General features: G+C 45.0%; 2 protein-coding genes across 3 annotated transcripts; one reads left to right on the forward strand and one right to left on the reverse strand.

Annotated features, from left to right (window-relative positions):
- Positions 1-3350: 3350 nt before the first annotated feature.
- ccni (cyclin I) lies at positions 3351-16815 on the reverse strand. Its single transcript, XM_080510623.1, has 10 exons — positions 16579-16815; positions 14319-14478; positions 8975-9109; positions 7857-7931; positions 7635-7775; positions 6266-6394; positions 6050-6151; positions 5009-5150; positions 4803-4921; positions 3351-4726 (listed from the first exon to the last, which is right to left on the reverse strand). Exons 2-10 carry the CDS (start codon positions 14430-14432, stop codon positions 4520-4522), a joined length of 1164 nt encoding a protein of 387 aa, XP_080366749.1. The 5' UTR covers positions 14433-14478; positions 16579-16815; the 3' UTR covers positions 3351-4519.
- A 2405-nt stretch (positions 16816-19220) lies between these two features.
- ccng2 (cyclin G2) lies at positions 19221-25761 on the forward strand. Of its 2 annotated transcripts, XM_080510471.1 has the most exons (9): positions 19267-19293; positions 19952-20244; positions 20720-20871; positions 20998-21135; positions 21295-21545; positions 22146-22224; positions 22348-22446; positions 22783-22982; positions 24587-25761. In XM_080510471.1, the coding sequence occupies exons 3-9, from the start codon at positions 20767-20769 to the stop codon at positions 24717-24719; spliced, it is 1005 nt and encodes a 334-aa protein (XP_080366597.1). In that variant the 5' UTR covers positions 19267-19293; positions 19952-20244; positions 20720-20766; the 3' UTR covers positions 24720-25761. The 2 variants fall into 2 exon arrangements, with proteins under 2 accessions (XP_080366596.1, XP_080366597.1); XM_080510470.1 differs by lacking the exon at positions 19952-20244 and having other exon boundaries at positions 19221-19293.
- Positions 25762-27060: the final 1299 nt, after the last annotated feature.

Here is a 27060-nt window from a genome sequence, read left to right on the forward strand (position 1 = left end):
TTTTTAAAAAAGCTGTTATGAGCTACAAAAAAGTGGAATCTCGCCGAGGCAGTAAACGGTACATCAGATATCAATCGCCAACCAGAAGACAAAGTCCATAAATTCTCTGGACAAGTCCAACCTTTATCTGAAAAATGTCTCGATCTGGAAACAACTTGAGGGTCGTGGGCAGTGACGGAACTCTGTGGCTTTATGCACAAAACGGGTCCTGAAAGAGGCGTACGCCACTTCTCACGCTATGTTTGTGATTGAAAAACATCAACGTGACGACAAATATGAGTATGACTCCCAACATCAGTACCACAATTGCGCCAACAAGTATTCAGGATTTAGCGGGTGTGTGTAAAGTAATGGTGTCGGTCTGTATGACTGACAATTTGCAGGATCTCTTCCCTCCTCTTGTATTACGACAATTGCAGCATAATTCCAGGAAGCTTCAGTTTGCAATGCTGGAAATAAGGGAGACACCTTTTCCTTGAATAGTTGATCAAATGTGTTAATAAAGCCCTCAAATCCTGGACTTATATTACTTTTTAACTTTGTTTAACTTCCTGCTCTTGAATTGGTTCATCTAATTGTGTTGCCAATGATTCAGGGAGAGTTGTTACCGGGACACTTTTTAAAAATCTGATATTAAATTGTCCTCTTTACACGTGTCGGCATTTTTGTACAGAGACTCCTAAAAATTGTCAAAGCAGTCTGCAGTTTGGTTTCCAATCCAATCCAATCCACCTTTATTTATATAGCACATTTGAACAACAACGTGTTCCCAAAGTGCTGCACATGTGACTGCACATAAAAACAAAAACTAAACTAAACAGTCCAACACTAAAAAAAAAACCTAAAATAAAAATAAAAACAGATTAAAAACTACAAACACATTAAAAAACTACAAATAAGAATACAACAATTAAAAAAAATTAATAAATAGAAATAGAAGAATAGACAAGAGGTTTAGTGATCGTCTTTCCGTCACATTGTTTGAAGACTCCTGCTTCTTAAGCCTCTTGTCATTTTCAGAGTATTTTTGTTTAGTGAATCTCAAATGACCCTCTATTTTTATTGGTGTCAAGCCTCTTTTTTTTTTTTCTTTCTTGTCACTTGCAAATGATATTATTCGACCCCTGATATACACTTTAGCACAATCCCACAAAACGAGGGGCGACATCACAGGTCTCGCATTTATCTCCAAATAGGGCTCCAATTCAGCATTTATATAAAATTACAGAACTCAAAAATCATTTCAAAGTGAAGCATTTAATCTCCAATGTTTCATTTTTGGTGTCTGTCCTCAGCTAAAGGTGCATGATCAGACAGGGTGATTGGCAAGATTGCAATGTTTTCTATTCTATGTTCTTCAGTTTTGGGGGTAAAAAAAAAAAAATTCTGGAGTATGATGAGTGCCTGTGTGAATAAAACGTCAAGTCTCTGGTCCGAGGGAACTTAATCCTCCAGAGACGGGGCTTTTGGAGCTCGTCTGTCTGTTAAATGTTAAAGAGGGAGACCAATAACTAAAATATACCTCCCATTTGGATCTTTATGAATGGTCAAATATCAGACTTATTGATCCACATGATCGTAAACAGCCCAGCTGCAGTGCTATAGAAGTGTTTCTTTAGTGGCACATTGCTGCTGAGTCAGCAGTCTGCAGAGGACAGAACTGATTATCAATTGTGACAAAGTGTAACAATCAGTCTAGTTTCAGCGTAAACACATAAGTAGTTTAAACAGCCGTGTGTAAAGCTGCAGTGTCGGGAGCAACACTGGCTGACTGTCGCTGAAAACATCTGTTCTTCTCCAGCTGCTCGTATTAGGATTTACAGCTGTAACATCCAGATCTACTAACCCAGGGGTGTCCAACATGAGGCCCGGGGGCCAGAAGCGGCCCGCCAGAGGATCTAATCCGGCCGCCATGGGATTTTTTTAAAAGAAAAAATATGAAAACTGACAGAGGCTGATCTAAAAACACCAGATTGGTAAAAATGACATTCAAAACTGCCCTTGGTCAGAATTTGACCTCCAACATTAATGCGTCTGTGGAGGTCACATGACGCAACGCCTTTCACAATAAAACAATGAGTCCAACTTGTGTGAAATGATACTTTAGACACGTAAACTCAAAACAGTTTCCATATGATGACAACTTGTTTTAATCCTGAATAAAAATATGATACCAGATACAGGGGACTGAGAGTTTTTTTGTGTTTGTTTTGCAAATATATCTGATTTCCTTTAATATGTATATTTCAGAATAGACTGGAAAATTCTTGCAAAAGGATGAAAAGAAGGAAAGACTTTGACATTTGTCCATATCTGCAGTTTAACATGTGATGTTTGACCTGTCGGCCCTCCAGAGGTCAGGTTAGGTTGATGTGGCCCCTCAACTGAAATGACTGACACCCCTGGACTAAACTGTATGAACACGGTAAAAACTAAAGTGAGTCTCTGGGAAAGTCTCATGCAAAAAAAAAAGAGCTGATTTACTAATGGGTTACATGTGAAATAAAGAAATTCTAGATTTTATTATACATATGTGACACAGTTTAGTATATTTCTACACCATGGCTGTCAATCCTGATAAAAGCCGCTCACGGTCATGAGCTCAGGGTGCTGTGCTGCTGGAGACAGACCTCCTCCTCCTCCCTCCTCCTCCCTCCTCCTCCTCCAACTCTCTAGTGACTGATAAACACATTAAACTGGACTTTGTCGGTCTGCTGTGTCTCCACCAAAAGCTCTCCTTCTCTCTCTCAGAGGCTCCCTGGCTGTTGTTTCGCCGTCATCCATGATGTCACTCTCCTCCATGATGTCACTCTCCTCCCACACTTTGCGTTGACCATTTAAGGCCGACAGTGGGCGTGTTGAGGGCGGGAGAGGAAGTGCACAACCAGGTGGATTGTGATCTATTCCAAGGAAAGTTGTGTGCAGATGTGCCGGCGCACGCTGTAATTGACCTTTTTGTGCCACACGCCATTTTCAGCTTTTGGAAGCACGGACGTTTCTAGTAGGAATCTTACGCAATGTTTTATTAACGAGGCTCCCGGTCCGGAGCGGGTTAGAAATTCAGCGCAAGTTACCGGGGTGATTCGTCCCAGTGAGAAGTGAGCGAGCGTCGGTGGACAGAAAGCCCGAGTTAATCCTTGAAGTTACCTCGATAAGAGAAAAGCCAGCGAGGTACCGCAGACCTCAGGAGTCACTTGTAAAATTGATTTCCTCTGATGTTCTGCCTCTAAGCCTCATACAACTACACTTGGACGGCCGGGAGTTTCCCGAGTGGAGCTCCTGTGGGATCGACTGAGGTTTGGGAAAGAATCCACCTGTTCTTAGTAGAAAGAAACCAGACAGACAGCAGCTTCAGTTTCATGGTCTTGAGACTTTAATTGGTGCTGCAGTAGGTTCAGGGACCTGGAGGAGTCCCCAGCAGCCCCCACAGCAGGAACAGAGCTTTTTACATACACACACACACACACACACACACACACACACACACACACACACACACACACACACACACACACACACACACACACACACACACACACCAACTGGGAAATCACATTTCAGCATTTTAGCTTCCAAGCTGCTCACCTCCACTCAAACTCAGGTCTCATTAAATCTGGATAACATTAGATTAGCCTCGTTCAGTTAAACCAGGGTTAAAGGTGTGGCTACTAAAGATCGACAAAGACAGACTAAAGCTGTTTTTTTTAACTCTTTGAGGTTTTATAAAAGTGGACTTGTGTCATTTTCACTGAAGCAACTTTAAAAAAAAACATTATCTCGGTTGCTACCTCGGAGGGATGAACTCAGGTTTTAAGCTTCAGCTTTAATAGCATTTTCCAGAAGAGAAATAAATAAAATGTTCATTAATAACGATATATATTAGCATCTTATTGACAATCAGGTTGTTTTTCTCCTTTGAATGTGGGAGGAAACGTGATGTTTACACTCGTAAGGGAAGAGTTGAGAAGGATCGACATGCAAAAAACACAAATATATGAGGTGAAAAAGAGGAGGAACAAATATAAGGAGACAAACGGAGACAAACAGGTGAGATGGACACGTTACTGGGAAATGTTAATTCTAGGTGGGTTGTTTTTTTTTTTTGTCAAGGTAACTTTTTGTATTTGTTGATTTTTTTTAAGCCTTTTTTTCATACTTGTGTTCAAACATATGATTAATACAAGAGCAGCAGTAGCAGCTTTTTTTACTTTTTCAATGTTTAAATTTTTTTGGGGCTCTGTTCGGCTGCAGGGGAGGATGGGGGGGGACCTCTGGGTCACTGAACTGGGGGGGGGGGGGGGGGTAAACCAGCTGAAGCACCCACATCCTCATCGTGTGTGGCTCTGTTTGGGATCTGAGACACACCTTCACTCTGGGTGAACCTCTGTAGCTGCCTCGGGACGTCTTTGTGTGTCTCTGGAATACATGTAACTTTATTCTGAAAGGTTGACAGGATGTGGGTGCTCAGGAGGTTTTCGGGGGGGGGGGGGGGGGGGTTGACTGACATCCTGTTTGGTCTCTAGGAGGCGCTGACCGGCTGCAGAGGCGGGCAGGGCGACGAGCTGCCCTCCTGTCGGGGCGACAGGACACTGCAGACGGCCAGACCCGCTCCGCCCAGCGCAGGTGGCGCCCCCTCCTGGACGGCGGCGGCGGTGGCGTTGGTGACGTCCTCGTTGTAGAGGCGCTTGATGCCGTCGTAGATGTCGTCCACCTCCATCTCCTCCACCTGATGGGACATCAGAGGTTAGGACCAGAGAGGAAGGAGGAGAGGGGGTGAGAGTGGAGGAGGGTGAGAGCGCCACCTTGCGCTTGGCGGAGGCCTTGCAGCGCAGTGTGACCTTCTGCAGGGTGTTTCCGGGAGGCGAGAGCAGAGCGGGGAGGCGGCAGCTCTCCGCGGGGGGGGCCTGGTCCCGGGGACAGCCTGCGGACGAGGAGACAAACGCTTTTACAGGCGCAGAACTCCCAAGACACGGTTCTCTCCGAGACCACGTCGGAGGTCAGGAGGTACCCGGTGAGCGGCGGGGCCGGGGGGGGCCCGGAGCGGGGGGCTGGTAGATGTAGAGCGTGTTCGGGGGCAGGGAGGCTCTGGGGGAGGAGGACAGCCTGCGAGACACCAGCTCTCGACTGCGGATCAACTCGGAGCTGTCGATCTGGAGACACAGAGTTCAGACAGGGTTTTTATCATCGTCCCACTTTTCATGTAAAACACCCGGGAGGAAAAAAGAAGGTAATCAATAAAGGGCTTCCAATTACGCCACGTTGGAATTAGCTGCGTTGCACCAGAATCCCCCCGACGGTCCATCGACTAAACCCTCTGAAAACTCGGAAGAGAAATAAAGCGGCAGGAGTGAACGAGGATAAGAGAGCGAAACGTCAGGATATGAAACATCCTGCCAAAAGCAAAGAGAACGGCAATATGGAAGGTACGGATACGGAAAAGATACTAAAGTCCCACCTGACGGGGGTTTAGAAAAGAATCAGTCGGGAAAGTCAAAGGCCTTGAATCAGAAACAAAGGAGGACTCCTGCACTTTCAGGGAAGCGACGGAATGAGTCCAGATGGTGAAGCACAACATTCTTCTTACCGTCACGATGTTCCCAAGGGGGAAAGAAAGAAGTGGGGCCGAGTTTTCATTCGTGCATTAGTAGGAAAACCCACTGCACAAGTTTTCAAGTTGAAGAATTTTGTCAAACAACCTCTGTGTGTTTGTATTTAGTGAATTAATATGACTGGAATTTAAAGGTGTTGAACTCTTGAGTGATTAAATGTTTGGCAGTTTTGAGAAGGTTGGAAGGATATAAAGTTATTCATGGTCTAGAAAAAGCTACAAATATTGATACATTGTGTTTAAAAAAGCAAATTTTAGTGGATGAAAGAGTGTAAAATAAACCGAGAGAGTATGAATGACATGTTCGAGTCAGTTCTGCTAAAAGAAGAAACCTGAAGCTTCTCGAAATGTTGGCAATTAAAATAGAAAGAAAACAAGCTTCTGAGCTGGAAAAGTGACACTTTAAATGTTATTTTCAGGATAGAGGCTGACGGGCGTTACCTGAGCCGTCCTCAGCAGGTCGATGGTGAGAGCCAGCCAATCAGGACAACAGGTCTCCAGCTCTAGGGTGATCAGCGCCAAGGCCAGCATGGATCCTCTGAGCTGCACACGCACACACAGTTACAGTTCTGTGAGAAACCCATGAAAGCACAACTGATCTGTGCATGTGTGTGTGTGTGTGTGTGTGTGTGTGTGTGTGTGTGTGTGTGTGTGTACCTGCATGAGCGTATGGTCGGACAGACAGTGGTAGAGTCGCTGGGTGAGCAGAGCCAGATGCTGGGACCGGTTCAGACCCAGCACGGAGCCCGGAGACCCAGAACGGCAGGACACAACCATAGCGTGGAACTGTGGGGTGGCGAGGGAGAGGAGGGACTTGAGGAACGGTTCTCCAGACTAAAGGGTTCATTGGAACACCAGACATTTCTTTGAAGAGCACTGTACACGTTGGCTGCAGAGGTGCTGTCTCTCTGTCCCACTGTCGTAGCTGTAGAGGATGCTAATGCTATGTTAGCTGGAGAGCTATGTTGGTCTCTGGCATCACTACTCATTCAGTCCTAAAGCAGGAAAATGTCCCACTGCAAGTCACTTCAGCATTCGCCTGTATCCTCAGAAGCTGTGATTAGCGTTAGCATTAGCAATGAGAGAGGGTTCAAAAGGTCGTTTATTGTCTTACAAAGAGTAAGAATGAAATTTGACATTAACTTGAATGTTTTGTTTCAGGTTGATGTTATAATTTAACTAAAACCCGTTCAGATCTGAAGTTTAACATGGGTTTGTAGTGATCTGATCACATGTGGCGACTGCCTACATTTCACCGTATCGTGTGTTTTCGGCTAATTGCTTGAGAGTGTGATCCTGAGGCCAGGCTGCCACGAGGCACTGTGTCTCTGCAGACCCTCTGGCACAGACCTCCATGTTGTTTCCCAGAGTTTCTTTGGAAAGTTAGAAGGACTGTAGAAGTCAGACCACACATTTTCTTAAACGAAAACACGACGTGCACCAATAACGTTTATCCGTTGTGTCGTTTTCTGCAACGCCACCGTCCCCGGGACACATGGCGTTCACAGTCTTTGTGGTCAGACGTGTCCCTGGACGTCGAGTGGAAGCGCATTGGTGCCCGTTCATACTTGTCTTTAGAGCTCACCAACGCCGGGCCTGAACACTCCCATGTTGTGACTCGCAGTGAGAACAACCGCAGTACCTGGTTCTCACCACCAGATGTCACCAGCGTAAGGGAATCGCACGCTGCAGGGTTTCCACCAACATTCACAAATGTAGAGCCTCACAGAGAGCATCAGGCTCTTCACGCTCAATAGTCCATTGTTCCAAGTCTGAGTTTTGATCTGGAATAATGAAGCTAATAATTATGATCACATCTCGTATGACTGCAGAAACGTGAATTTACGGAACGCACGTCTACCCTGCCCTCAAGGTGAGGAAATAATATTCCAACACAGAAACACAGTCACAAGGTGGAAACAACCTCAACACAACTTGATGGAAAATAGAGAGAAAGAGAAGAGCAGCGAGAATAAAAATGTAGAAGTGGGTGATCGCCAACGCTGGGCGTGTGTGTCAGACGTACGATGTGCAGGAAGTCCAGGGCTGTCGCGGTGTGCAGATCCCAGTTCAGTTTGTCCAGGATGATCTTCTCCATCCTCAGGATCTCTGATGACGAACAGCCACAGCCGCTGGACTCCGCCAGCTCCTTCAAAGAGGGCACACACTGCAACACACACACACACAGAGCAAAGTCAAGCTTACAGCTTTAGTATTCACTGCCTGCTGCGTTGTGAGTGTGGTCTACCTCGTCCTCCTCACAGGTCTTTGCACCCAGGAAGAAGCAGGTGATGGCAATGCAGCGCAGGTACTTTGGACGAGCCTGAGCGACAAACACAGCAGGAGTTGGAAGATGACATGGGCTTTGATGGAGACCTTTACATTTAGCTATCGCAAACATTTTCAATCAATAAACCGAAAATGAAATGTTTTTCGGTCAGAGTTCTAAAGATTCACACAGAGGTGGCGATCCCATGAAAAGGTGGAGCACGGGAGATAGCCAATTGAAGAAAAAAACATCAAAATAAGTCGAAGACAAATTTCTCAAGGTTGGGAATCAAACATTTCACTGTATTTTGTACGAGAACGTTTCATTAAAATTGACCTTATATTGAGATTGTAGTCATTTCTCAGGACTAATTGTTTGATTTTGCAAAATCAAACAATTAGTCCTGAGAAATGACTACAATGGGGGCTCTTCTATTGGGGGCTATAAGGAAGATGTGTGGCTCAAGAGGAAGCAGCAAGACGGAGACTAATAACCAGGAAAGAAAAGTCTCACAAAAATGATATGCGGAAGCTATATTCACAGACCATACCATTTTTAGATGATCTTAAAGAATGAATAATTACACACTGTGGCTGCAGTCGTTTGTGGTGAGAGCAGGCGGGGTTCACTCTCACCTGCCCCAAATGACCAATTGCCCCTGATTCTATAAAAAGCCTCACATTTCTCAGTTAGTGTTTCTACTACCACTCTACAAAGGATTAAAACGACCCATTAGTCCTGGATCATATTCATTATATCCCAGACAAATGATTAAATATCGACAATTAAATGACATAACGTTTGAGGACCTATGATGAGTGTCTATTAATATACTAGTTTTAAATCACACTAATATTTACAATGGTGTGGGAGCTAAAACTTGAATTATTTTTGAAGAAAAGTCTTCCTGCCCAGTGGAAGCAAAACGCCATCAAGGATCTGAATGGGACGCCAGAAACACTTCCACGCCAGACCTCCTATCAACCACTCAAAATGCTGAGAGATTTTTTTAGGACTTTCACATTTTTCACCCAACAAAAATGCGGGTTAAGCTGGTATTTTCTCCAGTTCTGGACGATGACTCAAAGTGCGTGTACCTTGATGGGAGCGAGGAAGCGGTCCAGGATGCTCACAGCCAACACCAGACTGTCTGGGTAGAACTGCAGGCGTCCGTGGAGCTCCGTCAGCCAGCGCACCGCCTCGTCCCGCTGGGCCGGGGAGACGTCTGTATCCTGCGGACGGGACAGGAAGCAAACGGCTGTCTACGGTTTGTTTTTTTCCCCTACGGGCCACAACTGAACAGAGACGAGAAGAATCCAGAAGTCGCCTCGCTTCATTTCAGTATTCACACTCGTCTCGGCTTTGTTCTCCACCTGAAGTGAAGGATGAGGTGTCGGTTACACTTCTACAGAAACGACACCGAGACAATCTGCCCCCCCCCCCCCGGCTCACGTCCGAATCACTTCCTTTTCAATAGAACGGTCGTGAAGGGGTTAATGACTCACGCCTATCCAGAGTCTGAAAGACTGAAAAGCACATTTCTCAGCTTTTTAACAAATTGAAGTGAGAAACTATAAAACAAAACAGGATTCCAAGACAAAGTCCATATCTTAAAAACAAAAATACTTCTTTGAATCAAGGATGGTTTGAAGAAGATATTTTAGTACGGTGGAGTAGAGTGATCGACACTGTGATCCAATAAACAAGTAAAACTACAGTATATTAATTTAATGCACATACGATAGAGACGTGGAGGAATAATTCTCAGCAAGGAGGGAAAGGTAAACTAAAAAGACAAACATGAGTGTTTGTGAAGCTCATTCTCCAGGAACCACTTGTGATGAAATGTTACAAAAATGTATCCAAATGTGCACAAAAAAAATAAATGAATAATACACGCAAAAAGTTACAGAAGTGGCACACAAAGGCATTAGAAAACGAAAGTACTTTCTAAACTTTTCGCGAAACCTTGGTTTGATCTCTGCAATACGACCTGGATGAATGGGATCACCTCCACCTTTACAATCCAAATGAAAGGAGCTCTTTGTGTCCCCTCCACACGCCGACGCGGGCAGCAGAGGTCAAAGGTCAGAGAGCCGTGGGCCCTGCTGGCTGGTTCAAATGCAACTCCACTCCAAACTAGAAACTATTCCCTCGCGATGGCCATCGACTTCACGTGTCCAAAGCCTGGGACAATCTGGAAACTTCTTCTTCCCTTTTCAGGTGATTCTCCTCGAATGTGACAGATTTATTAAGCCAACAGGAAAATATGAATGATTGTGAACAGCATAATTCATCATTGCTTGTTTGTTCCAAGTATTTTTTCAAGCTACACTTTTGGCCAGTTGTATACATTTCCTAAAAAATCTCATAATCACATAATCTCAAAAAAGACTCAGAGTGTGTGGCTAAAGACTGAACGCTAATATTCTGAAACTCCACATCTTTAGATCAAATCAAGCTGCGGTGTGAAAACGGGTCCGACAGCTCGGAATGAAGATTTATTCCACGTGTTCAAAGTGAAATCTAATTCGGCTCAAAGCAAAACCTCGGATAAAATCCAAGAAGGAGTGTCCCCTGAAGACAGTGTCCTCTCTTTAGAGGGCCACGAGGACAAATTGTAGGACCAATTGCTGGTGAGCCAAACACCAAATACTGCTTGTCATGGAAGAAATGTACTTGTTTAACAACACGGGCCGGTAGCGGCAGGTCCACCTCAGCTTTAACTCTTTTCACTTTAGGAGCCACTTTCATCCTCAGTGGGTCAGACTGGTCAAACGTTGCTGTAATAACCTTTAAATTAACACTCGGGAAGGTTTTCCTTTGTTGTGGTCAGTGTACATGATGGAATTGTGGATATTTTGCCAGATCAAATGATTACTACTGAAAATCAATCCAACCAATCAACATAAAGTCAACAGTAATGAAACCCGGTGCAAAACACAGAGATGAGCTGCTCGTTGTCTGCTTTATCTGCCTGTCTGTTGAGACAAACTGTCCCGTTGACCTCTTGCAGCAGTCTGAAGCCTTCGAGTTGGACCAAAGGTGCTGATAAGCCCCTCTGAACTCTCGCTGCCTTCATTTACTGAGCACGGTTCCTCCGCTGGTGTTCATTTGTTCTTCTTCTCACGTCAGCTGTGTATGACCTGCTCCCAGCTTTCACCAGGGATTTACTGGAGCTGCACTAAATGCTGGCTTCATGGAGCTCCAGGATTGAGCACAACAATCCTCAATGGAAAAATCCACAGACGTGCGGGGTGTAGACGACGGACCGGGCAGAACAGAGCCGCTCTCCCTCCATTGCCTGCTCAACTTACCCTGACATACACCGTCCTCATTACTACCAAGTAGTTATCAACTCACTAATTCAACCCAGAGTTTTCCCTATTAGGAACAGTGTATGTGCACATAAAAGGGGGCGGAGTTTGTAGCATCTGACCGATCACAACCCCTGCAGAGCAGCAGACAATAAAAAAAAAATAGATCAACAATTCATTCATCATCCATGCTAAAAGCAACCCTGTTGTCGCAGAGGAAGCCGGGAAGGAAATAGTTGAATGTGTTCATGTGGAGCTTTGTGAGATTCTACAATGTTCTGACCCTGAACGACTGCAACCATTAACACAAATCTAACAGATCCACACAATTTTACCGCCGCCTGCAACTTCAACCAAACCAAGACCGTGACATCAGACAGAGTTTTTTTTGTTTTTTTTTTATTTCCGCATTCATCAACCACGATTACAGCGGAAGACGGAGGAAAAACAGTTTATAAGCGTCTTACAAGAGCGAGGGGAGAACAATTGTGCTCCAGGGCTGGATTATGGTTTCTGCAGGTACGGCTGCTCTCACACTGCCGGGTGCAGACGTGCAGCCGTGCAGACGTGCAGATGTGCAGACGTGCAGATGTGCAGACGTGCAGAGCAGCGTCACCACCATGTGTCTGTCGCAGATGAAACGCCTCTCAAAAAGGGAGAAAGAAGCTTTAAAAATAGCAGGAAAAAAAGCAAAACGGCTTAGAAATGGTATACAAATGTTGTTGTTCCTTGTGTGGAGCAACGCTTCAACGATTCAATGATTTAATTCTAATCTATTCTATTCTGATTGTCCAAAAACCTCCGGAAAAAAAAGGACGAAAGCACTAAAATCAGGTACAAAAACAGCTGGAAATGTAATGAAATGTTTAACATCATAAATACGACAAGTCACAGGTTCTTTTATACGTTTCTAAATTACTGTATATATGAAACCCTGGAAGCTGTGTCAGTCTCAATAAAGCCTATTTTATTACACATTTGTAGTCCTGGTAGTCACGTTAAGGTGCTATAAAGTGAAGCCTCATTATGAACAATTGAACATTTTCAAAATTATAACAGCACAGCACATACACAGATCATGTTCAAATTCAATCACAGAAAAATTGATTTTTATTCCCATTCATGGGAGCCGGTGGTTGACCACATCTTGCAGGACTTTAACGTCATTGCAATTTATGCTCTATGCTTTTAATCGGACACTTTTTGTGAATTAGTCAGGATAAATTGTACTTTTCTCTCAGATTCAACTTCCGCCATGTTGGATTTGCAGAGCCAGAGGTCTCTTGTATGGAAACGTGGTTGATGGCAGTTCAGTCAGATGTTTGTGATACATTATGTTCACAACAAAGCATCGGACATACATTGTTCCTTCGGTAAAATAAGGAGTTGCTCCATCCACGTCTGCACATACGTTGATAGAAATGCTCAGGTCAGCCACGACACGTGAGCTCAGGACCAAGTGAGAGAGAAGGTTTATGTATACAAACTTCAAGGAGACTGAAGAGAAGCTCTCACTTGTTTCTGCAAGTCTTTTCACACACTAGTACGTTTTAATGTCATAAATAACCCAAACTAAATAAATAAATAAATACACGTGAACTCATACACTGACTCAGTCTCTCACAGTTTCAAATACGTATGTATGGATACGTTATACAGTGAATACCACAAACTTCAGTAGTTTCAGCCCAGGCTGTTAGAATCTTTGTCACCACAACGCCTGTCAACACTTGTTTACGTTTACAAAATCTCGGGCCACAACTTGTGTGTGTGTGTGTGTGTGTGTTTGCGAGCAGCAGTGGACCGTCTTCACATATCATGTCTATGTGAACACTGGCCACAGAGAAATCCGAGGTCAGGGATATGTGTGCCGGCACGTTGCCGTGGTTACCGATGCAGTTTGAGGTGTCGGGACACCCTTAAGACAAAGTTTCTCATCTTCTTGTGGTGACGGGCTGATGATGATGATGATGATGATGATGATGTGTCTGGTGACCAGCTGACGGAGTGGAGGAAGCTCAGTGACTGACATCTGACTACATACATGAACAACCTTGGACAGGAACGACTGTTTGTTACAGAAATAAAAGTTTTAGTTGCTGGAAAAGTGTGTCACTGTTAATGAAAATAAATGACACCGTTTAATGAGTCAAGTGTACTTTTGTTGTACAAGAAACCTGCTCAGGAGCTGCTGGTAACTTGCTGGATGTTAAAGTCTCCCACAATGACTTGATCTCAATTCAACACTCAACTGGACAGGAAGTCTGAGAATTCAGACAAAAAGCTCTGAAACTGGAGGATTTCTAGTTTTCCAGTCAGGGTAAAGGAGGCAGTTTCAGTCTGAGACTGAGGAGAAGACCAGAGTTCTCCATTTATCAAGATTTGGATGAAAGCAATCAGATGTTTAATGATTCACGTTTGATTATTGTAGTTGTGTGTTGTTGCAAAGACGGGCCGTTTTGAATTCCATCAAGTATAATTTAGAGTCTTTTCTGGGTGAAAGAGATCAGTTAATATACATTTTGTAAACCTGGAACCCTTGTACACTCTCCAGAGAGCTCTTTCTTAGAAATCACCAGAAGAGAAACGGCATGCTGGGAAAAGACAGGTCACTATACTTGTCTTGATCACGCCCATGTGCACATCATAAATGAAGATAGACAATCCTCACAGCTCGGAGTGGTCACAGGTTAACAGGCTGTCTGGACCTGCTGTGGTTCTGATGAAGCTTAAAGACCACGACTCCTCTGATCTGCCCACGTTTCCTGTAACGTGCTCCACGCAGCCTTTCACACATACGTACAGGTCGTTGTGTGGCAGTTGACCAGAGCATCTGTTCTAAACAGTCAGGTTTCACCTTCACTTCCCGGCACAACAAGGAAAGGTTTGAACATGAATTTTTAGAAGAATAACAGGGTTCAGGAGGAGCGACAGAAGTTTCTTCTGCTGCACTAGCTAACTCGCTCCTCTTCTCATTGGGATTGATTAACTTGTGCTATTTAATTCAAAAATCATCTCGTCGGTGAAGAAATTGGACTTTGGCTCCAGGAACACTGAGCTCCTCCGTGTTAAAAAGGCACACACTGTTTTTTTGACTGAGCGAAGGTGGAGCGTGGATCCTCACCTGTGAGGAGGGCTTCTTCGGCATGTAGCCCTTCCACATCGTGGCTTCCCTAGAGGACGCCGTCTCCAGAAGAAACGACAGCCTCTGGCGTCCCCAGGGTTCGCTGAACTTCATCCTGTCGTCCCTGGGTTGAGCCTCCCTCCCCACTGGATACAGCTACCTGCAGGGCGACACGGCACGTCACACACAGGCTTCGGGCTCTGTACCCCCCCCCCCCCCCCCCACCGTCCAGATCAGCTGATTAGCCAACATATACAAGTTTCCAATGACAGAAACATGACGTATTGTACCTTTAAGCCACACGGTGGGTTGTCTTGGTGAACAATGTTCACAAAATGTGGCTAAACGGAGCAGACTGTGCTGGAATAACAATGAATGGCCGTTTGGTGTCCAAGCCTCGTGACCTCTGACCTCTTAAAACCGCATCAGCTTTGGACATCAGTCTCACAACAGGCTGCTTCAGCTTCTGCTCTCCACAACATTTCAGACTCCTTTCCAGACGTGTCCGTTTTAACAGTACCTCATCAATAATTATCTTTACTTTTTACTATACCTCTGCAGAAATGCATTTCCACATTTACTCATTTATTAGACGTGCACATATCGCCCACACTCATCTTTATCCATAGCTCTCAACATCCCTTTGATTTCTGGCTCACTTTGACAATTTGCAGCACATAAATTGGATTCATGTTATAGATTTTGGTGCAGTTTGTGTCAGGACTCCTCGTGTGTCTCAATGTCACACTTACCTGTGCCTCACTTCCTGTCTTATTGTGACATACCTGTCTAGTCTGCTTCCGAATAGTCCCTCCTTTCTTATACCCTTGATGAGTGGGTGGATTTTAAATGTTGTTGCCACAAGAAAATGTGGGGCATCATGGCCTGGTCTCGTTTTGGTAAAGGAAGCATCAGGGTTTCCTAGGCTAAAGGAGGTTATAAAGGAAGCATTGAGCCTCCTTTCCTTGGCTTATCAAGGATTTGAATGCTCCTTATCATGGCCGCCACTTAAAACACTTCCAGGGTTCTGGAAAAATAGATAGGAGGGACTATTTGGACGCCTCTGCTTGATTAGGTGGATGTAGTGACAATCAGCTTTGCTCTTACTGTGTTCATAGTGTTTCTGTTCCTGAGTTTGGACTTTGTTTTCATTCCTGATCTGCTCCTGGATTTCCCCATCGGATACCATTGTCCGCTTAGGAGAGACGTTTTTTTATTTTATTGTATTTTAAATAAAACGTGTTGTGACAGTTTGAAGCTGGTCGGGACGATCAGGTTAGGTTATCAGTAACTATACTCGGTCATTACAGATAGAAACTCTGTCTTCTCTGTCACAATTTCAATGTCATCGTTCTCATTTACACCAAGTTGAACAACTAATACACTCTGCTGCTTGTGAAATCATTTAACATTTAATAATTCTGATGAGCAGCCAATGAGTATTAAATATTTCTTTGAATGTAACAAAACGAAATCCTGCTCAACTTGTACAATGTTTCGATAATTGAGTATTATTGAAATATATTGTCTGTGGGCTTCAGTATAACCATTTTAAAAGGTAAATTAAATTAAATTAGTGTTATTTAAAACTAAATAACACGGTGTTTATGCCCGAGATTGACTGAGGTTATCTAGTAGATAAGATATGTAACCAGAAAGTCATTACATAACTGCTCTGATTATTGTTTTGAAGTCATTGAAGGTATGATTGTAGTTTTAATACATCTTTTAATAACATCAACTAACACGGTAAAAAAAAAAAAAAAAAGAGGAGTTATTAAAGAGAGGAGGTTAAATTGTTCGTTTATTTATAAAGAAATCCCACCAAACTCCGGGCCTTCCTTGGTCGAGGGTTAAGCTTTGACTTTATCCAAGTGAAAGCCCATATCTTGTTTTTAGAATCTGTGGGATCATCGCATGTGTCATCTGGATGGAAACTACCTGAATCCGTCCAGAAATACTTCCACTTTCGAAGGGAAAACACCGTGAATCCAGCGACAGGTGCATGACTGGAGCCCCGGAGCAGACTACTTCCCGGAGTGTGGCTAATGTTGACAGCTAGACGCGCAGCTATGTCAACTCCGGAGACGCTCAAAAACGCGACTATAAGCACACCTGTTGAAAATATTACTGTCTCGTTTTCGGATTTGGCCGCAGAAAGAAAGCCGAGGTGCGGCTGAGGCGAGCCCCAAGCAGCCGGCTCCCGCTGAGGGACCTTTAAATGGACCGAGCCAGATCCAGGCAGTAGACGGCGCCTCACCTCCCCTGCTGAGTTGGATTTCATCCGGCCCGCTCGATTCTAGGATAAAGAAAGGGGTGGAATCGGCTCCCGGGCTGCTCTTCAGTCCTCCATCGTGGCTTCCATTGGGCCGAGTGTCGGGGAAAAGGGGCAGATGGGGGGGAAAAAGATGAAAAGAAAGCAGCGGAATATAGACGCTTACGTCTACTTCCGAGGAGGGGACTGGAGACAGGCGGGTGCCTCTGCGGACACGGAGGCAGCGGCGTGAAGACCCGCAGAGACAAGACCTGCAGCCCGAGGAACAACGCTGCTTTTTATAGACAGCGACCCCTACCGGGAGACCGCAGCAGGAGGACCCGCAGCCGGAGGACAGACGACGTAATAATACACTTTAAATACAGGACATTGCCTGTCTTCATGCCACTACTTGTGTATGGAGACAGAAGAACGATTTAGAAAAAACATTTTAGTCATTGGTGGCACCCCAAATGTTAAAAATAAACTATATTTTGCTGAAGTTAAATAAACTAAAATATGTTAAGTTTATTGAATACATCAATGCTAAGTATTGTGTACAGTGTACTGGTGTATTCTAACGTGTATCTGTGTCGCTGAGGAGGTGAGGTCACAGATTTGGCTGCAGGAGTCATAGTCAAGCTTCATCACTTCCATGTGTGTTCAGCTTGTATCTATATTAAATGTTGTTGTTTGAATTGAATATAAATCTGCCTCCAGAGTTGTCCTTGTGTCTCACCTCTTCACAACTTTTTAAATGATCCAGTTTGACATCTAAACACGACGACACATTATTTCATTAACGTTTTCCCTGGCAATAGAAGAAGTATGTGAATTACACAGTTTGTTCAAATGCAAAATGACATGTATCCAGCAGAGGTTTGCAACCTTCATGACCAGAACAGATTTTTCTGCCGTCGTTCCTCCACCTAAATTCATCTGCAGTCACACACACCTTTAACTTTCATACTTTGGAACCTCGAGAAATAAAAAGTTGTGCTGAATTCAACAAAACTAAATATTGTCTTGCATTTATGACATTTGAATGCTACAATTAGGAACTGCTGACGGTCTAGTTTCACATTTGCTATTTTAACAGTTTATAACATTTTTATTGTTATTTTAACAAGCCTCTAGACTTATTTGTTTTTATTTTTAAAGTTATGATCCTGCCAATTACTTTCAGTTGTGGTTTTAGTCATAATTCCAGATCTGCATCACATGACAACAGGCAATAGAGAGGACAATCAGAAGAGTTTTACTCCTCATTTCAATTCCTCGCTGATTGCTTTATTCATATTGACCTGAATGTATTATAATACCAGTGTAACACAGATTTATCGACTATATCAAATTGATTTATCCGACCATATCTTGTTTGTCAGAGTGACCTCATCAGAGAGGCCTCTGCTGATTTCATAAAGAATGTTGAGAACATTTTGGATTCTAAACAGTTGAACTTTTGAATACAGTTGAATACTTTTTTAAATATATAACTTCAGAAAGCCTTTAAAGGTCCTTCAAATGAATGTTTGATCTGTTCCTTTACACTATATCACAACTTTGAAATGATTCTAATTTCTGTAATAGTTTTTTTTTTGTTGCTAGAATATTAAAGTATGTTAGTTACTCATCATTAGAGCAATTTATTCAGAACATGATTCCATATTTCTAGGTTTTTGTCTGATTAGACTTGAAAAGAAAGCTGTTATGTGTCATGGAATTTAGATTCTATGAACATAAAGGGCATTATTTTTGACCAATATGTTATTGTCTGGATATTTGTACAATGGTGAGATGATTTTAGGCTTAATACAGCATGTTGAGTGACATCAGAGAGTTTATCTAACTATGCCTTTGGTCATTGAGAGACATGATTTTATTATAGGAATTAAGTTTTTTTTCTCCACAGAGAGGAGGCAAACTCTGAGTAAACTTCAAGTACAAATGATTTTTGTATCCTGTGTCCTGTATCTTTGAAAATCAAAAACCTTAACACAACCACTGCACGCATATTCTACTCAAATAACGGATGTTTACCCTACACGTTTCTTACATCGTTATACTAAAAAACGTGTGGGTCTTCTTATTCAGTTTTTTAATAGCTTGTAAGCTGCACCTGGATGGAGTTCAGGCAAAAAACGATCCCCACGGGGACAACAAAGTATATCTTATTTTATCTTATCAATCCATCCATGTCAGAAAAGCACTACGTAATGCCAACACAGCTTCTGAACTGAGTGCGTCCACCATCCAATCACAGCAGCCCATTTCGGGCTCTGTGCAAACACCAACCAATCGGAGCAACCCATTTTGGGCGGACTATTTGAACGTGCCAAAGTGCGTCTCGCTGATTGGCTGACAGAAACATCTGTCAAAGAGGGCTGTGTCATGTAGAATAGTTGTTGTTCTTCACTCGTACGGACATTTAATCATGGAACAAAGACCGATATACGACAGAATATGCGATATTGTTTTGGAATAAGTCAAAATTTGGCTGAAAACGTAAAACGACGGGCTTCGTTTGGATCGTCAAACACAAAAAAGGACGACTGATCTCGGTGAAGCGGAGCCTGTGATTGGTCGGTTTGTATGACGTCGGTTGTGGGCGTGATCGTTGTGAACGTCAACAAAGAGAGAAAAGGAGACAGACAGAAAGGAAATCTTTCAGCTGGACGGAGCAGAAACAGAGCTGAAATGTGGCTTTAACTCCAAACTCAGGTAGAGTAAACCTCTAATAACGGCACTTTATCTACATGTTATATATTATTCATGTTTTTTTTAGTGAGGAGTTACAATTCTGTCCGTGTTTCACACTGAGAGGAGCTGAACGTAGGCAAACCGTCTGAAGAGTAAAAATAGCTCTTTAACAAAAAAACCAGTACTTCTAAAGAAATGTCCGATTATCGCCTCTAAATATCATTCTCTTTACACCCTGACATCTTTAATTCAACCACACCGTTTTGACTCGGATTATTCAGGACGGGTTCAAATGTTAGATTTTTTTATTATTTTTTTTTTTAATTCGAGCCTCTAGATAATTGGTATCACTGATCTGTTTTTATTTTGCTGTTTTCATAGCTTTCAAATAATAAATAATGTTGTTTATCTCAGTTTGCACGTCGGCCCTCACTCAGGTTTTTCCATCCTGGTTGTTGCTCTCCTTCAGATGTTTACATACGAACCTATATTAACTACTAGCAAACCATCATAAGCACATTTAACACAATATCCCCGAGTAGTGCTGAGATCCGGGGGTGTGGATGTTGTGTTCTAGTGGCGAGTGTGTGTGTTATTGTACAGTAGCAGCAGAGGGATATAGAGCAGCCCCTCCCCCCCTCCAGCAGAGGGTTTAAAACCTCTTCTGCGCTCCCAGCAGCACAATCCAGGGTGAGAACGGTGGAAGAGGCGGACGGGACGGAGCTCAGGTCCACACTTTCAGGTTCCTGACAGCTGGGCTCGGGTTAGAAACACACAGGAGCCCGAAAAGGACGCTTGTTTTTCAGAGGAGAGAGAGAGAGAAGGCGTCTACTAGGAGGAAATGTGACACCAGGGCTCAGCTGAGGGAAGTGGGCCGGGCTCTGCTGTAATCCCCCCCCCCCTCCTCCCCCCTCCTCCTCCTCCTCTTCCTCCTCCTCCTCTCCCCCAGTGTAACCAGACCTGTATACTGATGTAAGAACACCAGCTGACCAGAATACACTGACAGATTGTGTATAACTTGATCCTTTTTTTTGGACACCAGGCGATAATCGCACTATTTATTATTGTTATTTTTTTGTACTTGGTTTCTTTTTTTCTTCTTAAAATGTTCAAAATGTCTGGGTAAATGTGTGAAGTGCATATCAGACGTGTGTTTACGAGAAATGTTCAGCAATTCATTGTCATAAATTCTGGAAATCCTCCACAAGCTCCATATCCTCACTGCTTTAATTGTAAAGTTACAGGAATAAATAAGGTAGTGCTCCTTAGTATATTTGGCTGCAGGATTCTAGTTAAACGTCTGAAATACATGTTGAGGTTTGACGTTAAACCACCTGGTCCCACAGTAAGGTCTTTGATCTCAGTCTTTGAAGTGTGATTGGTTGGGAATACGAAGTGGAACGCTGCTGTGAAAACGGCTAAACGGTGCTGTGATTTCTTCCTGCAGGAACAGTTTCAGCGGCACATTCACTTCCCCCAGAGCGAAGCAGAGACATGGACGCCTTCAAGCTGATGAAGGAGCTGAGGGTGAACTATGAGCAGGAGGTGTATTACCTGCCCAAAGAGACCGGCCTGGCCCTCATCGAATCCACAGCTCAGGTGAGCGTGTGACCCAGGATGCTATTCCCGGCCGGCCCTCTTTGTGTCCAGTCTGTCATCGTCGGTCAGTCTGGCAGCAGAAGTGGGTCAGTTCAGACCGTCCCTCTCTTCCCCCCCCCCCCCCAGGGTGACAGACGCATCTCGGCAAAGTGCAGGGATGCCAAAGTGGAGGACCTGTGGAGTCTGACGAGCTTCTTCGGTTACAGCACGCAGACGTTCGTGCTGGCTGTTAACCTGCTGGACAGATTCCTGGCGATGATGAGGGTACGGAAGGATCAGACCTCACACGCCTCGCTTTCTCGACTCAGTTCGCACTGCATGTAAACATTGAAGTCCCTATTTGTGGCGACTGCTCGATAGACAGGCGATCAGTTTTTTAAATCACTTTAAAGCCTCACTCAGCCCCCCCCCCCCCCCTTCCAGATCCAGCCCAAGCACCTGTCCTGCGTCAGCCTCAGCTGCCTCCACATGGCCGCCAAGGTGACGGAGGAGGAGTGCAACCTGACGCCCACCGACGAGCTGATCCGCATCGGCCAGTGTCGCTTCACCGTGTCTGACCTCAGTCGTATGGAGAAGATCGTGGCGGAGAAGCTCGACTTCAAGTCCAAAGCCGTCACCGCCTTAACCTTCCTGCAGCTGTACCACCGCATCGCGCTCTCGCACTCCAGCGACAGGTGAGAGCGTCACCCCCCCCAGGTTCAAACTGTCGGGAGTTCCTACGTGTGGATTGAGACGGGTTAAAACCCCGAGGCTGAACCGGAGTTCCACTCGGGTCACACTTCCACTGGTTTGAGCTACTTGTTTGTCACAGGCGGCGATGTAGGGCAGCCGTCAGTTTATATAAAGTGCACTGATAAGAGTCGTCTCCAGCTGCTGACACAGCCCTGCACTTGCATAACCCTGTTGTGTTGTTTTTATCTCATCAGCTGCACTTCAGCTCTCCAGTTCCCACTGCATGTGACCGCGATCAATCTGTCTGCTTCAGTGAAGCTCCAGCAATGTTCAAAAGAGTTTCTTATGTGGGACCGGAAGTGAAACATGTCTTAAAGAGAAACGTGTGTGATTTGGGTCAAGAGACACATCAGAGTGTACCCAAGTATGACTATAAATGTGAAGCAGTTAAAAATACCAGGTTGTTTGGGTCCAAGCGTTGAGGCTAAATAACGACTCGTCTTTGGCTCCGGCTCACAAAATCCCGCAACAGTTCGAGTGTGAAGGGAGGTCCACGGTGTCAGACTCTGACATCCAGCCTGTGTTTGTGTCTGTGTGAGCAGGAAGCAGACGCTGAGCCTGGAGAAGCTGGAGGCTCAGCTGAAAGCCTGTCTGTGCCGGATCTCCTTCTCCAAAGCCAAGGTAGGAAAGCCAGCGCGGGGTCCACAGGGCCGAGCCGGGTCGCCTGCTCTAATGAGTCGCTCGCGCCGACGTTCTTATTTTGGGCTCATGCGTTTCCCTGCGACTTGTCTCCCCCGTCTCCAGCCGTCCGTCCTGGCCCTGTCCCTCCTGAGGCAGGAGATCCAAGCCATTCGGTCGGAGGACATGTTGGAGATCGCCTGTCACATCCAGAGACACCTGAAGGTACCAGCACCCAAATATCAAGCGTTCAAACCAGCAGCTGACGTCTGCACTGACGTAACCCTCGGCTGTGACGACTCTCTGCATGTCAATGGAACGGGGGCTTTACTTAACAGCCATGAGGATCGGGGGTTGGCGATCCCTTCAGGTGTTACATGAGCAGCTCAGGTTTCCTCCTTGATCCACACAAGCTGATTCCTCCCGTCCCGCTGACCTACAGAGAAAAGCAGCTCTGTTTACACCTGCACTTTCCCCCCCCCGGCGGCGTTAAAGCAACCGGACCGCCGCCAGAGGGCCAAACGTGTAAACGCGCCCCGCTCTCTGCTGTGGTTCTTCCAGATCGCCGACGGCGAGCTCCGCCTGTGGAGCGAGCGCGTGGCCCAGTGCCTGTCGGACTACGCCTCGCCGGAGTGCAGCAAGCCCGACCACAGGAAGCTGCAGTGGATCGTGTCGCGGCGGACCGCCAAGAACCTGCACAGCCACCGCAGCGTGCCCGAGCTGCCCACCATCCCCGAGGCCTGCTGGGACGAGAACGACAGGTCAGAGGCTCGGAGAGATCCCCCCCCCCCCCCCCCCCCCCCGGAACTCGCGTTTCATTTCACAGAACGGGATTTCCTCAGAATGACCTCCATTCTGCCGACACGACACAAACAAAAACCCCGACGACTGCTCTTCCTCATTGAAAACGTGGTTGCGACTGGGTGAGGATTGTAGGCGTGAACAGAAACTCTCCTCTAGACAAACAGTCCATATCCTTTTCTCTCAAAGCCAAAACCAGCAGCTCAACGTCACACTTGCGTTCTTGGAGAAACTAAAACTGGTTCCTGGTATTTTTTAATAAATTCCCATACCGCCAGGCTGCGTCGCACCACAGCCACTGAGCAACGTCACACACCTGAAGAGCAAGGTTTTTTTTTTGTTGTTTTTTTTAAACCTTTGTTACCTGGGTATGTTGAGGTCATATTTTTACAAAGAAAAAAAAAAACCAAACCCCAATTGAATAGTGGATTTTATTTCAATAATTCCTGTAAAACCACTCAAAACAAACAATGAGCTTCATTTAATCGTTCCATCTGTATCACGCTTTAAAAAGAAACGGCTGCATGATGGTTCAACATCGACTGTGTGGATTCCACTGAAGTCCAAACACTGAATTAACGATGACTCAGGAGAGACGATGGGTTTCAGCGCGACGTCACGCGGGTGCAGCGTCGGACCAGCGCCCGGCGCGTCACCGCGACGTGTCGCCGTCAACATGACTCAGCTGGACGGCGAAACTTCCAACTTTCCAACACTTGACGAGCACTTTATGGAGTTTTTTTGTCTGTTTACGCCGTCATGAAGCAACACTGGACGTGTTGTAACAGTGTGTCACACACACACTCAGACTGAGGGGCGGGGCGGGTGTGTGTATGTGTGTGTGTGTGTCATATCTCCGGGAGGCGTGCGAGTCTGCAGTCACGTCCCACCGACTCAGACGTTTCCATTACATCACAAATCCACACCGCGTCGTCTTTGATGCGACTTTTCACACAAGTCAGCGAGTGGAAAGCAGGAGAAAGCTGATTGGTGGAAACGGTTGAGGAACAACAGAGCAGTGGTGGTGACACACTGCACAGGAGCCTCCCGCGAGGCGGCGCTGTTAAATTTCCTGTAATTTCATTACGCGACTCGGGTTTAGAAAAAGGTTTTCGCACACTATTTCCTGTTCTTTTCTCACAAACAGCAACCAAACACTTGAATCCATTCGCTGGAAATGAGATCCCAAAAGCAGGGCCGTACAGTAACAGGAGAAATCCTAATCGCCCAACTGTTCTGAACTGGCGTCATGAAAGTCGTGATGGCAACAACAGGCGACTAAAGCCGAGGCGGAGGAAACGGTTCACGACACGAGAAGAACCGAAGCAAGAATAATAATGAAAAAACAAAACAAACAGGTTTTGGAAACACAAACATGTTTGACGTGAAGTGAAGTGTCAGGAGGAGTTTCTGGTATTTCATGGGTTTATAATAACGTGCCAATAGAGCAGGTTAATCTGGACACTGCTGAAACCCTCTGAGGAGATTTAAGGCTTCGCCAATATAAATGTTGAGGATTATCACCTGACGGAGTGTGTGTGTGTGTGTGTGTGTGTTTCCACAGTGAGGACTCGTGTGTGGACATGATGAGCTCTGGTGAAGAGTCTCTCAGCAGTTCTCTGGGCAGCGACGCTGAAGGAACCTTCTTCCCGATGCACCTCCGACACCAAGAGCACCGTCAATACCTCCACGCCTGAGCCCCCCCCTCTCCTCCCCCGTCTCTAATTTATTATTTGATAAGCTGTGGTGGGGAAGAGCACAAGCGGCAGCTGAGCGGCCGGGACAGATTTAGACTCGATCACATTCCAGCTCCAGCGCGGCGCAGTGACACACCGGTAGACTTTTTTTCCTAGAATGTGCTCGTCCTGCCAAACTGTGACCGCCTCTGTTCCAGCGGAGCACCGCCGACATACGGTTGATTTTCTTTCTTTTTTTTTAGACCGTCTCTCGACTGTTATTCATCTAGGACTGTTTTTAATGAATCAGGATGTTCTTGGTGTGCAGAAGCTGAGAGCAGCAGAGGGCGCTCCCTCCCAGACCGAGTTTACAAAACAACTCCATTATTATTTGAAATATCTCAGCTTTTTGCGAGCTTGACTGGTTTTAATACCAACAATGTGCACTAGATTTCAGTCTCTTCCACTCACAGTTCCAATTTTCTTGCAGTTAGTTTGAATGTCTTGTTGAGACGAGGCTCTGCAGGGAGAGTGACCGGCGTTGCAGCATCCTGGCGACTATCAAGGCTGCAAATCGACATTTGATCCATTGAAACCTGACAAAAATAACACGCGAGCCATCGTTTTGCATGTACTTCCCAAAGCGCCGTGCTCGCTGCGCGTAAACGACACGAGCTGCTGATTTCAGGAGGTTTTTTTTGTTTGTTTGTTCCGTGCCAACATCTGATGCCGTGTCAGGAGATTCCACAACAGGAAGGAAGGTGCCACTGGGAATTGAACCATGAACTTTTCAGATGTGACTGAAAAAAGCGACCGGCGCTGCTCTCAGCTTCTGCAGGAAACTTTGATTTGCACATTGTTATTTAATTATTTTTTTTTCCATTTCAAGTGTTAAAATGGTGAAAAGCTGGAGTTTGACTCCATGATTTGAAGAAACAAGCAGTTTCCGTGTGTGTGTGTGTGTGTGTGTGTGTGTGTGTGTGTGTGTGTGTGTGTGTGTGTGTGTGTGTGTGTGTGTGTGTGTGTGTGTGTGTGTGTGTGTGTGTGTGTGTGTGTGTGAGACCCTGGCTGGAATTACAAGTTGCCAATTTTAGGATGTAGCTTAAAAAAAATCCGTCAACGGTGACCAAGTGTCAAAAAAAACAAACAAAAGAAGCCTAAAAAAAATGTCAAAATGTTCAAGAAAATGTTGATACAAAAACATGTAAAACTGTAAATGATGTAAAAAAAAACAAAAACAAAAAACAAACATCTGTTAATAGTTCTTTGTAGATAGTTATTTATTCTTTTGTCACTTGTATGAAAAAAAAATCTGATAAATATCTTATTTTTTAAACCACTTGTCTGCGTTTTTATTTGGTTCACTTGTTCAAGATTATTGTTTGAGTGTTTTTAAAAAGACCTGCCGAGCTGAGGAGATTAGAAGTTCTACTCCAACGTGAAGATTTAAACTTTGAGTGGTTCAGACCTTTAGAGGGAAATTAGACAGATTTATTATCCACATTCCAAACCCTCTGGGCCCGCAGTAATAGATTACTGTCCATTAATCTGCAGTTTCACTTCAATATTGACAAATGGAAATATCTGAAAGACAAATGTCTCAATCAGCATTTTTGTAATGCAACACGACAAACAAACACAGTGGGGAGAACAAGTGTTGGATACACTGCTGATTTTTGAGGTTTTCCTACTTACAAAGCATGCCGAGGTCTAATTTGTATTAAACTCTTCAACTGTGAGGGACAGAATGTAAAACAAGAATGCAGAAAATCACAGTGGATGATTTTTAAATAATTAATGTCCATTGTATTGCATGACATAAGTATTTGATGGCCGATCAACCAGTAAGAATTGAGGCTCCCAGACCTGTTAGCTCTTCTTTAAGAAGCCCTCTTGTTCTCCACTCATTACCTGTATAAAAGACACCTGTCCACACACAACCTCTCCACAATGGCCGAGACCAGAGAGCTGTGCAAGGACATCAGGGAGAAGACTGTAGACCTGCACAAGGCTGGGCTCCAGGACAAGAGGCCAGCAGCTTGGTGAGAACGATCAGGAAATGGAAGAAGTTCAAGACGACGGTCGATCTCCCTCGGTCTGGAGCGCCGTGCAAGATCTCTCCTCGTGGGGCAGCAATGATCATGAGGACAGTGAGGGATGAGCCCAGAACCACCTGGCAGGTCCTGGTCAATGACCTGAATAGAGCTGGACCACCGTCTCAAAGAAAACCACCAGTAACACACTGCCGTCATGGCGTAACATCCTGCAGGTCATGTGGTGTGAGGAGACACAAGTGGAGCTGTTTGGTCTGAACTCCACTCGCCGTGTTTGGAGGAAGAAGGATGACAAGTACAACCCCAAC

Source organism: Blennius ocellaris, assembly GCF_963422515.1.
Source record: "Blennius ocellaris genome assembly, chromosome: 15".
In the NCBI taxonomy this organism is placed as follows: domain Eukaryota; kingdom Metazoa; phylum Chordata; class Actinopteri; order Blenniiformes; family Blenniidae; genus Blennius; species Blennius ocellaris.